Below are 13,290 nucleotides of genomic sequence, written 5' to 3' on the forward strand. Positions count from 1 at the left end.
ATGGGGATGGATGGAAAAACAGGTGTCTAAAATGAGGGATGTTAACACAATTCAAACCCTGTCCCTAACCCTAGATGACACTCAAGTGACCTGATGAGTGTTAAGAGGTTAAAAGTAGTAAAACAGAATGCAGAAAGTAAATTCCATCTGAAAGTCAAATCTTACAGGATAAAGCTTGTTTTAGGAACAACACAAGCACTAATTACATCTTGTTTGGGATATGACAGTTTTGCACAGTCATAACAGATATATATTTTTTCATTTGTGATATGTGTAATCACAAATGGATATCACAAATGCAGCTATGGGTATCTGAAATGTCACTGTTCAGAGTTCACTGTTCTGCCTGCAGACTCACCCTATAGCATAATAAAGATTAGAGGTAGGCTAATCATTTGCTCCCAGTACAATCAGATTGTTAAATGGTCACGTAGGAAACTTTTCATGGTTTTGATCATCTTTCCATTATTTTGATGCAGATTTTTAATGTATGCACTTTATACTTCTTTTCCACCCTGTCTTATGTTTTGTTTGTTGACGTGTTCTTGGATATTTATCCATCTAGCTGTCATACTGCAGTCAGATTTGCCAATCTTTTTCCTCTTGGAATGTCACTGCAGAAGTACCTGTAATACAAATATACTCTTGCTATTAAATGTCATAATAATTTAATGTGCTGTCCTAAGTGAGCAAATCCAGGATGTTTTGATTTAGAGTCCATGGCTATAATTAGTAAAGTTAAATGCCTGCAGTGTAATGCTCTGTGTAATGTTTTATAACTAAGATACCATCAACAGTGAGTCAGTGTCCCTTCCCAGTTAACTGGACCTTTACTGTGAACAGTTTCTAATAATATTAAAAAAGAGAAGCTGTCTAATCTGTTAAGCCTTAATTACTGCTCACAACAATATGTGTTTATATGTATTATCAAAGTTACAGCTATGCATTATCTCAGACCTTAGCAATAACTTTGCTAATACATATAAACACATAAATGGTGGAAAGTCCCAGGTATCTCACTAGGGCTTAAATACTTGGGACTCTCCACCAGTTGGTCTTAGAACTGAAGAAGCTTCTTGGATTTGAGGTGAAACATCTTCAAGAAACATAAAGAAGTCCAGTCGCTTTTCTTTCCAAACACCTTAGATTAATAGATCAGAGAAGTGCATATAAATATATATTTCTAAAGCTCAAAATGGAGACATGTCCCTACCTAAATAGTAGTTTCCTCCCACTGTTGAGTCCCCACACATGAGCACATCACTAATATTGATATCCCGAGACCTAACCTTTGCATGACTATCCCCATCTCTCTTCATGCTTCTTTGTACCAACTATATGAAATTAGTACTTGCTCAATGGCCAGTTGGAGTACCATTAATCTAGTGAGATTTATTCTCAATCTGATGAGGATTACTTGCTCTTCCCTTGTTCTAAATGTAAATTTCTACTTTTTATTTCACTGTTCTTTCTTGCCATTACCCCATACTGTGCAACTTAAGACTAAGGACAGAGGCATTACTTTGGTTACAAAGACACACCTTAAAGTCAAGTCATTCAACTAAAAGCACTAAACAAAAGAATTCTTAATAGCAAACTGGAATTCAACGTTCAAACAACAAAACCTTAGGTCCATGATAAGAGTATGTTACCAAAATGAACACATTTAACTAGGCCCTATTTATAAATAATTCTCATAATGATCTTGCTCTGCCACAAATCACGATAATAACACCACTGTGAATGTGCCGCACTAAAATTTTAAACACACTAGAATAAAAACACTGTGGCAGTTAATACGGTTCGGTAGTCCAGTTTGCTTGCAATGTAACGCTATTTGACAGCAGAGGGCAGCAAAGGCCTGTCAGTCGGATCCTGTTTGACCAGGCTTTATATATACACACTATACCAAACAGAACAAATAACAATCAACTAGTCAGAGTAACCCTAGATATTATTTAAAACAGTTTTCTTGGAAATCTAAGGCTAATTATATTTCGTGCAGCCTGCTGCATTTTATGCATAACATATTTATTTTCAAATACAAATTTCTCATTGTGTGTTATACGCATGTTTCTTATAGGCGCTATAAAGGTCCAAGAAAAACGCAGGGCTCGCTCTTGATCTGCGTTAAATTAATGGGTCATATTATTTAAATAGATTTTATTTGGAAACTGCAAGCAGATGTGTTGTATGACGTCAGTACTGTGTTTTGGGGAACAGTGTTTTACGGATGTTACCTGGCTGTACTGCAAGTAAGTAAGTTTGCAAGTAAACTGCACCGTCATCGTCATTCTGCGTTAAAAAAAAATAAAAAAATACAGCACCGAGAATTTGTAGACTGGAGCGGATTAGATGAAATTCAGTTTTCAGAGATTTTTCTCAGCAACAAAAACGCTGAAGATGGGCTGCAGGAAACTGTTGCTAAAGGATGTCTTATACGGAACACTTGTTACATGTTGTTAGCTGTTTGTTTTAAATAAGCAACAAGCGATCAGACGCGGATACATCACCACTGCGCCAAAAAGGACAGTTCAATTTGCTGAAAGAAAAAAAAAAATAGAGTCAACCGTGCACATCTGGAGTGATGTCATATTTATAATATACCTATCAACGAAAAATCTACGTTACAGGAGTGATTTCTATTCATTCGCATATGCACAGTGGACTGCCTGACGCATCTGGAACAAAGTAAGTCCGGATGTTACCGTTGGGCATTAATTAGTGATTGGGTCGACCCCCCTATATAAAGGAGACGCGCCCACTGCTCTGCTCTGTCTCCACACAAGCGAAGATGAGCTACGGATCTGAAGTCTTTTCCTCCTCCTCCTACCGGAGGATTTTCGGGGAGTCTCCCCGTTATGCATCCTCTCCATCGCGCACGGTGATGAACGTGGCCTCTCGCGGAGGGTACCGGTCCTCCTCCCTATCCCGAAGCAACGTTTCGTCCCTGGGCTCTTTCAGCAGAAAGTCTGGCCGCTCCTTCTCTCCTATGCCAGTGGAGACCTTCGACCTGACACAGAGTAGCGTCCTCAACAATGAGTTTAAAATCATCCGCACTAATGAAAAGGAACAAATGCAAGGTCTTAATGACCGCTTTGCAATGTTCATCGAGAAAGTGCGCAACTTGGAGCAGCACAACAAAGTGCTGGAAACAGAGTTGACTGCTCTGCGACAGCGTCATAACGAGCCGTCCAGGCTGGCAGAGCTCTATCAGCAAGAGATCCGCGAACTGCGCTCCCAGCTCGACGAACTGAACGGGGAGAAGTCCCAGCTGATGATCGAGAGGGATAATATTGAGGACGACCTGCAGAAGCTCAGGGGGAAATATGAAGAGGAGTTCCGCGCCCGAGAGGAGGCGGAGGCCACCCTCAAGGCTTTCAAAAAAGATGTGGATGATGCTACCATGGTGCGCCTGGACTTAGAGAAGAAAGTGGAATCCCTCCTGGACGAGATCAACTTCCTCAGGAAGGTGCATGAGGAGGAGGTGGCCGAACTGACGGATATGATCCAGGCTGCACAGGTGTCTGTTGAAATGGAGGTGTCCAAGCCGGATCTCACCTCCGCCCTCAAAGAGATTCGCAGCCAGTACGAGTCCATGGCTTCAAAGAACCTGCAGTCCGCCGAGGAGTGGTACAAGAGCAAGTTTGCAGATCTTTCCGAGCAGGCTAACCGTAGTAACGAGGCCATCCGCGCCGGCAGGGAGGAAATGAACGAGTTCAGGAGGCAGCTGCAGTCCAAGACTATCGAGATCGAGAGTCTGAGAGGAACCAACGAATCTCTGGATAAGCAGCTTCGGGAGATGGAGGACAGACACAATATGGAGATTGGAAACTATCAGGTAATTCTGTTTTACTTTTTTTTGACGCTTATCAAATTTCTCCTGCAATGATATTCGGTTGTTAAATAGCAGTCTCGTAAAAGTTTCATTTAAATTGATATTTTACTATGTGTGTAGTTTTTAGTGACAATACCGCAAAAATAAGATCGGGACAACCGTTTTTTGTCGGGCTCTGTCCGTGGTGCTGAAACTAGTTCCTTCGGGATAGCGCGCTCAGCTGCATCTGACAACGCCCACTGTCAGTGCTCTAAGTAAAAAAAAAAATTAAAAAAAACGACTTTAAAACAAGAAAACGCTTGATCCAGAGCTTCTTACTAAAAATAAAATATTTACTATTTATTAATACATTTCTCAAATTCTAGCCTACACCATGCCCATGTTAACAATGAGATTGACAGAGGTCTTTGTCTGTCTGCTGCAAGACATGTAGTCACACACATTGTCTTCACCTTTTTAAACATGTAATTCTGGCCTACTTTCATTTTTAATTTTCTGCTCAGGAAAGCATGGCAGAGCTGGAGAATGAGCTGAGGACCACAAAGAGCGAGATGGCTCGTCACTTGAGGGAGTATCAGGATCTGCTTAATGTCAAGATGGCACTGGATATAGAAATTGCAGCATACAGGTATGTTTCATGACACCTCACCACTTGCCTCTCTCATTATATAATGTCTTCCTCTAATGCCTTTTTATGACCATTTCTGCAGGAAACTACTGGAGGGAGAGGAGACCCGCATCGGGACAGGCATCACCTATCCCAGTCCCTCCATAAGTGCTGGACCTGGGCAGGGCTACAGCTACCAGACCCGCATTTACACAAGCTCTGGCAAGAGCTCCAGGAAGGAGGGAAAGGATGACGAGCAGCTGGAGAGCAAATCCGGTGGGAAGATGTCCCAGCGTGAGGTTTATGAGGAGACAGTAGTCACCACCAAGAAGATGCAGCAAGACGACATTCCCACCAATCAGAAAAACTAAGAGCCTACTGTAAGCCTGGTGTTGACCCCTAAATCTTCCCTTTGCCTTGCAAACCCATACCTCTCTTCATCCCCCATCCCAAAAGCATAGTAAGATTGTCTTTCATATCTGAGCTAGTGTGTGTTGGATGTGATTAGAGTGCAGGATCTACAGGTTTGTTTTATGTTGGTGTCCTTGTCCCCTTTGACCCCCACAGGTGTTCCCCCCATCAAGGGAAATCCATTATACCGCTATTATAACCGACACACCATGCAAAAGTCCAGTACATCTGTTCTCTCTTGTTCTCTCTTGTTCTCAGCTTCAAACAATATCAAGCACTTAGGTAGCATCTCTTACAGGAGTATGGTCTTTCACAGTACATTATTCTACTGGTCTTTCTCACTAATCAATATGTACAGACACACAGTAGATAATAATAACAACTCCGGTTGTGCATTTCTTCCACAAACTGTGAATTATTCTCAACACATTCCACACTATGCCAAAAAGATCTAAAACACATCAGCTGGTATGGGTCTCTACCCACAATAGGAATATAATGATTTCTCTTTAGTAAGTAAGCACACGGTCTACATAAGAAACCAGCTAACAATAATAACAATAATCAATAAGATGAACAATAATAAATGATAATGTCTTACTGAGCCAACACTTTGAGCCTTTTTAGTGCAAAGAATATCCTGCTTAAATCAAATGTTTGCACAGACAGTTCTCTTTTCATTGCAAGGGATTTGAGCACAACCCAAACGGCTGAAGGAGTCGAGCACCGACCCTTTTCGAATTCCTGGAAAAGTTTCACTAACAACAATATATTAATGTACCTCAAGACTTAGGACAAAGACAAAAATATATTATTCTGGCATAATTTGCATGGTGTATGAAGATGTCATGCTTGCATGGAATTCATCAGCAAATTACTCATTCAACACATTTTTGTTGTATGAAGTTAAAACTGCCGACTATGTCGAGCATCATCATCCACAACACCTTTTAATGACTGCATTAGACATGTGTTTGTTAGGCCTTTAGGTTAGATTTGAGTCTTTAGAGAGTGGAGCAAACATAATAAAAGAGTCTTTTATAAAGTCAGTTGAAGACTGAATTATAAATTATGCTGTAGCACAAATGCATGAGTTTCATAATGATCTAGCGATTGAGGTGTGATCAATTTTACACATGAGCTGCATAACAACATTTCCCATGAAGCACAACCCAAGAATTAATACCATATCAGTCACCCTGAAGAAAACAGTGTTGACAAAACTCTAATGATTTAGTTGAAACGTGCCATGCCATGATGTGTTTAGAACGTCTCAACTTCTTTTTTTTTATTTAACTGTGGCCATGACTGGATAAAATGTCTGTTGTAGTGTGACCTCACCACTAGAAATCCTTCAGTAGCTTAAAAGAGACTCGCAGCTTGTTTTCTCTGCTCGTGCACTGCCGACTCTTACACAACTATCTTTATTCTCTTGCTGCTGGTCATGGTGAATAATGCCCTGACAAACTGCACTAACACTAAGAATGGTAACAAAACCTACTGATAGTACTGTACTAAGTGTGTTTGTGTCTCTACACAGTGGCCTATCATAACTGGAATTATGTGTTGAGTGAGAACAGCAAGTCTGAAAGCTGGGCATTTTGATTTTGTTTCGTAGAATAATGAATTGTACGAATTATAGCGTCAAACAGAAGTTATAAACACACTGAATGAGTTGCTAGTGGTTGCAAATGTCAAGCCTTTATCCTTACACTGTAAACCAAAAGAGCTTTCATGGATGTCTAAAGAAAAATATCGCGTCCGCAGCACTGCCAAACTTTTCTAAATGCACATGCTCTGGAAAATGATGATCAGTATATCACCGATTCAAAACCAACAATCAATATTTAGCCATACTGTAAAAGAAATACTGTAGGATGTAAAATGCCTTAAAACACCAGCAGCTTTTGACCATGTGTTTGATGCATACGACTCTGTTCAGTGGGGTGTTTAACCGTTATATTCTCTTTCGTAGTGTTTATCATAGCTGCAGTGACAACAAAAGCATATGGATTGAATGTAGTTGACATGCTTTTCTCTTTACTATTATTATTATTGTATTGCTGTATGACACCATATCAATAAAACCTTGAAATAATTTTGGCTGCATGTGATTTCATTATGTCTCTTTAAAATGACGGGGAAGGGTTTCCTACTGGAAGGTATGCAAAAGTTGAACGCAAAATATTTCTACTCACATAGTTGTCGTTATTGATCTATGCACACATCATTCGTGTCTGTTTATGCACCCTATCGATGAACTGGATATTTCCTAATCTATGATCAATAACAAGCTCTTAAACGCAGTCCAGATGGAAAGCATAGCATAGCATTCTGCATAGCATTTTTAGTGGGAAAAAATGTCATAATTATGTCCAAGTTACACTTAAAATGTAGGCATTTAATACAAAATATATCAACAAATAATTTAATAACTAACAAATAAGGCATTGCACAGGTCAAGACAAAAAAAAAAAAAAATAACAAGTGACTGACAGATAAATATCAGTTTTGAGGGTCAGTATTGTTTTATAAATATTTCTCTAGAGAAAAAAAAGACTATCTGGCTGGCTGGAAAGCAATGTCACCTTGAAGCTTTTAAGAGGCCCAGGACTAGGAAGCTGTGCATCACAGAGATATGATGGATTACCTAAGGCTGTACTGTGCATTGACCCTTGAACCCCCAATCCCCGCCCCGCACACTCACACAAACAGAGACCCAGACCCTTTGACCTTGGAGTCTTTGGACCTCACGCATTGTCCTTAATTAGCCCATCTCGCCTTTTGCGCACTGATTGGGCGGGACAGCTTCAGCACCGCGTATGCATGCATGATGCACATTGCAGTTCTTTAAAGATTTATTCCTCTGCAATGCTGCTGAATGGAAGTCCTGAGGTGAAATACTGTAAATGCCCTGTTACAAAACAGCCCTCCCCCTGATTGCTTCAAACTTCAAGAGTGCTTCAACTTTCTATTTTGAGATGCACCTTAGCCACCCTGTCCCCACTTCACAACCGCCACAAAAAAGAAAAAAAAAACCATAAGAGCTTTACGAGGCTATAAAAGCATGTGAAATATTGCACTGCCTTCTATTGTGCAAAGGATTCTTGTGGAAACTGCGTCCGATCTGGGATTAATTTGAAATTTACTGCTGAATGCTATGAGAGCAGGTTGTGCCTGCACTCCCACTGCAATCTATAAGCATTGCAGTTGGCTGATTTCTCAAGTGTGTCATTTTTTAATGATTGAACACATGCTTATATTACCATACCTGCAGTGCTGTTTAAACTTTGTTTTACTGATTGTAATAAAGTACAACAAACTGAGCCAAAATACACAGAAAAAGACAGTTCCTCCAGTGATTCCTCACATTTTATTATGGCATCACTGGTTTGTTTTAAAATACACAATACATTGTTGCCATTGTTTATTAAAACATTATCACTTACATAACTCATGTGGTAAAGAACGTTGCTGTGAGCAAGGTAAAAAGTTTGATTCCCAGCCGCTAATGCCTGTAAGATGTTGCTGTTGAGTTTTTGTCTGAATGAATGAATGAGACTGTAAAACACTTATTAAATATAATGCTATGAAATGCAGACCATTTACCTTGAATAAACCCTTTCTCTGTGTTGAAAAATGTCTCTAGATGTCTCATACATCCTTTTACACACATCTACTCATCATTCAACCCTCTAATATAAAGTCATTTTAGGCTCTCCCTCTGATTTTTTTTAATTTGAGAAGTATTACTAAATATTATATATACATATAGATCCCTCACTGACTGTGGCAACTCTTCTTATTCATGCCTTCATCTTTGCAATCTTGAAGAATAAAAGGGCCCGTGCTGTGGGAGAGGCATGTTTTATGTACTGTCTGGTGATTGTAGGGGGTGTGGTGTGGGGTGGAAATGAGAATCAGGCTGTGCAGCAAGCGAGCTGTGCCCATAAATTTCACCAGTTTGTCAGCTTCTCTGGATCAAAGCCATTCCTCTTCACTGGGCTGTGGTGTCAGCTCTGCAGGCATATTAAAGTCTGTATGCGTGTGACCTTTCACACAGAAATAGACATCCAGAAAACCAAAAATGACCAGCATTTCATTGACCTATTTATTTAGTTTCTAAATACATCTGTTACAATGTGTACAGACAGAACTCTTTGTTTTATGGTTTAGTGTCGCAGGTAACGCAGTAACATCACCTGTTCTTGTGAGGTGAACACAAAAAGTAGATTCAGTGGCAAACTCACAACCTCCGCCCTTTCTCAGTCATTGCATTGGTTATCGTTCAATAAGAATGGTGGATATGCACATACATCCCAGTTATTGTACCAGTAAACAAAGTGTTAATCTGAGTTAGTGCTGCTGTTGCCTTGGAATTTGTTGCTAGTGTCTTGCTGTGCTCCTGCAGCCTTAGGGAGTGACCGCTCTCAGAGAGACAGGATTCCTCTCGTCTAGACAGAATAGAGGCAAAGAGCATACAGATGAAAAACAAATTTAAAAAAAAGTGAATAAGACAAAGAAAATCAACAAATTCTTGAGCATAATTTTACCACATTTAGGATAATGGATCCTTGAGGTAGGTACCAATTGAGTGATCCTAAACTGTCTGTCAGCAACAATTAATTCATTAATTAGCAATTAATTAAACAACTTAATGTTCAGTGGAGAGATATATTTCAATTTTGCGTGAAATGTAACAATTTTCCAGTCTGGCACAAAGTGCTGAATCATTCTGTGGCGCTCCCTTTTAACCAAGCCATGACTGTGTGTTCTCTCTCTCTTCGTCTGTGCTAATAATAGCAGAGACAGAGCCAACAGAGCCAGACAGCCAGACAGACAGGGTGAAGGAAAATGTTTTTCCCTGAACAAAGAGGAACGTCGAAGCTTTTTTTGACCTCACTTTCAGCTTCTGTGAGGATGGATGAGTGGTACTGTTCAACATGAGACATATAATTGCATTAAGTGCAAAGTCTGTTTCGGTAATCAGAAAATGGTAATCAGTAATCAGAAAACATAAAATATATATAAATCAATGTTTATATTTTACACCTACCTGTGACAAAGTCTACATTCTGGCTAAATTACTAACTTCTTCTTGTATATAGACTGAACAGCTGTTCACCTTTTGAAGAAACCGATGATATTGGATATAAGTAAGCCTATCCCTGCTGCTGTAGGGTAAGAGGTGGGGTATATGCTGGACAGGTTGCCAGTCTTACACAGGGTGGATAAGGATATATTGATGGACAAATCAAGTGTGTGATCATGTATGAGTTGTATAGTTTTAATGTTTTATTTGGGAATAGAATGGTGTGTATGTGTAAGCTTGGTGATGGAGTTTTTATTATGAATGAATGATGAATTTTTATGAATTATTATGTCTATTTTTTATGCTTAAGGACAACAGATGGAAATTAGCCCTTGGCTATAATCTGGTATGTTTACATTCATGTAATTTTTTTTTTTACATTTATGTTCATTAACATGCACTGTCCTAAATAAATAAATAAATAAATAAATAAATAAATAAATATATTGATATATGATATATTTTAAGATTTGCATCCTTTATCTTCAAGAGTACTAGTGCTTGTTTGCTGAATATATTCCAAGGACACGCCCCTTTGAACACCACTCTACCTTTGTCTGGCTCATTTTTAAATTATATACGATGTACTGAATAATTGCTGGTGTCTATATCTGACAGTAAAGGTATTTATGCATTACATACAACTCTATGAAAGCCTAATAAATCAAGCAATTACAACATCTCTTTTTATATAATGTATGTATATACATAAAAGAAAGATGCAAAACCAAGACCAAATAAGATCGATTACATTTTCATAGCGGCTTTTCAAAATTCAAACCTTGCTACCTTTTTTTTGTTTTTGTTTTTAAAGAAAGATGTTGTCTATCAAACAGCCAAAAATAACACACAATAAAAAGCAGTACACCACGAGACTCTTCTTTCTACCTTTTTGTGTGAAATCTCTTTCTCTTTTCTTCAGGTGTGATTCATCACTTCCTTCGGTGATTAAAAGGATATAAGGAGAAAAAAAAGTTTCACAGATAAGACAGGAAAACTTGAAACGGTAAAATTTGTCTATCTTTAGCTTTCAGGTGGCTGGATCAAAAGGCGGTGGAGGAGCAGGAAGGTACTTGGAGAACCTGATGTGTGCATCATAAGTAGCTGAACTGAAGCTCTGCAGACTGCTACTGATGCTGCACTGGATGCACCTCAGGCACAAAATGTCACTGTGGAGATACATCAAGTAAATAAATAAATAAATAAGAAATGTGTATGCCCTTCAGAAATTTGAAACCACTTAGGAATATTTTAGATAAATCTTGAGATTTTGTTTACTGCTTTCTTACGACAATTACGATAATGATCCTTCCTTTCTATTAATATCAAATCAATATGTTTATAAAATTGTTGCCAATTTCAGAAATAATACTTCTCCTGGCAGCACCATTTTAGGGCTGCTTTACTGCATTTCCTGCATAATCATCATACAAAGGACCAATTCCAAGTACAAAGCAATTAATTATCTTCATTCTTTGGCCCTGTACAGAAGAGTATATTTGCAACATTTTTAGACAAATGCACATCTCTGAAGAGTGTGCACAATGTTCCAGTGTCCTAAAATGTTCCCTCAGCTATTTATGAGGTAAGAGCCATGTGCTGCCGCCATCTAATCCATAATAGAGCAGCTGCGCCCTTACAGGGGCTTCACTCAATATCTATCCTACAGTGTATGACACAGCATTTAGAGAAAAAGAAAGGCAGAGAAATGCAACAAAGATGAAGTAAACCTGATGTTAAGAAGACCATCCTCGAGCCATAAGATCAGTCAGAGAAGTGAGGGTGTCAAATGGAATAGTTAATCATAAGAAGCTCAAAGCACGAGTGAGGACGATGCCTCTGATCAGTTTCAGATGAATCGTTTTTAGTGACTGTTGCTGAGAATTCCCTTTCTTACTTATCCGGGAGTTTTAAGGATATACTCAGATGGTCTGATCGGTTTAAAGTTTTCATAAAAGATGAAATTTTCTCAGAAATGTATTCTAGTTTTTTTTTTCTCTTTCTTGTTTCTCAGCCATAGTGATGAAATATTAAAATTACATCATCAAAGTCGGGATATTGAATGCCTTCTTTAAATCTGGTTCAAAAAAAAAGAAAGGAAACGAAAAGAAAAGGCAAAGAAAACCATGAGGTAATATTAAAAGATGCACTTATTAAATCAGGTAGTTTAATAATAGCCTTTGCTTAGCATAATTGGGTCTCATCAGAGAGCATTGATTTCCTTTGCAGCTGAACAGGTGTGGAAATAGGGTCAGAAAGAGCAAATTTCTATCATTAATCTTCAGGCTCTCTATCCAGAGGACTTAAAAAAACAGGCCTGACTATATTATGGTCACCATTAATAACAGGACATCAGGAATATGTTAATAAAATGTCACTATTACTGTGTCTCTGTGTAGAAGTTACATATTATAAAGGCAAATCACATTAGAGATACATACCTTGGATGCATCTGAGATCATTTACTCATTCATGCTCCCTTGAAAGTGAGTTTTATGCAAAGGATTACATGGTCAGCTTATTGGTAAAATACAATTGGCAGCATAGAAGGTTTGAGTTTCTGTACAGTGCTTATGGAAACCCGAGGGATATGCAGAGAAACACTACTAGTAGTTATTTTTTTAAACCAGCCTTTTGTCTTCCTAATATATAACTTGACTCAAAATTCAAATAAAAAATACTGAATAGTTCAGTTATTTCTTTCACAGCTCCCTCCAAAGTCTTGATATGTGGGAAAGGATTACTGTGTAACCTTGGGAAGCTCTCATAAGATTGTTTTATTTGTCTTTTAATCTTTTCATTGCAGCTTTCTTACAGATCTGGTCAAATAGACATTTCTTACTTATTAAAACTGAAGCTGTAACTGTGGCTTTGACTTGTTTAATGAGGGTTTTGCATCTTAAACTCCTGTGATACAGCAGCTCTACTTAAAGAGTAAACATCATAAGGTGGTTTTTCTCTTTACCACACGATAGAACAGCTTTGAGGTTGTCTTCTTGTCCGGTATCACACTAAGAAGGAGATTACTGTATGAGATATACATGAATCCTTACAGTGTTTGTAGGGATTTTCAACGGAGGAGGTAAACACATAAAAGGGACACAAAGGGACACTCTCCTCCCCCTACAAAACGCTGTGAAGCCTGAAGGCTGGCAGAGTAAAGATTACCTTCCTCCAGAGGCCAAATTATTGACAAATCTCCCATGCTCCACAGAGTACAGGCCTTTGCAGTCTTCAAACATGCAGGCACACACCAGGGAGCTTTGAGGTGGAGGCTGGGGGCTGGCTGAAAGATGCAGGTCTCCTCCCTAATCCTCTCAGTTCTCTGTTTCTACCATTCAT

At 38.8% G+C, this 13,290-nt stretch overlaps 1 protein-coding gene across 1 annotated transcript; it reads left to right on the top strand.

Moving 5' to 3' along the window:
- The first annotated feature begins 2,750 nt into the window (after nucleotides 1-2,750).
- Nucleotides 2,751-6,954, top strand: inab (internexin neuronal intermediate filament protein, alpha b). Its single transcript, XM_006790656.3, has 3 exons — nucleotides 2,751-3,841; nucleotides 4,342-4,466; nucleotides 4,549-6,954. The coding sequence occupies exons 1-3, from the start codon at nucleotides 2,795-2,797 to the stop codon at nucleotides 4,814-4,816; spliced, it is 1,440 nt and encodes a 479-aa protein (XP_006790719.2). The 5' UTR covers nucleotides 2,751-2,794; the 3' UTR covers nucleotides 4,817-6,954.
- The last annotated feature ends 6,336 nt before the right edge of the window (nucleotides 6,955-13,290 follow it).

Source organism: Neolamprologus brichardi, chromosome 6 (assembly GCF_056152115.1).
Source record: "Neolamprologus brichardi isolate AB-2024 chromosome 6, ASM5615211v1, whole genome shotgun sequence".
Taxonomy (NCBI): Eukaryota; Metazoa; Chordata; class Actinopteri; order Cichliformes; family Cichlidae; genus Neolamprologus; species Neolamprologus brichardi.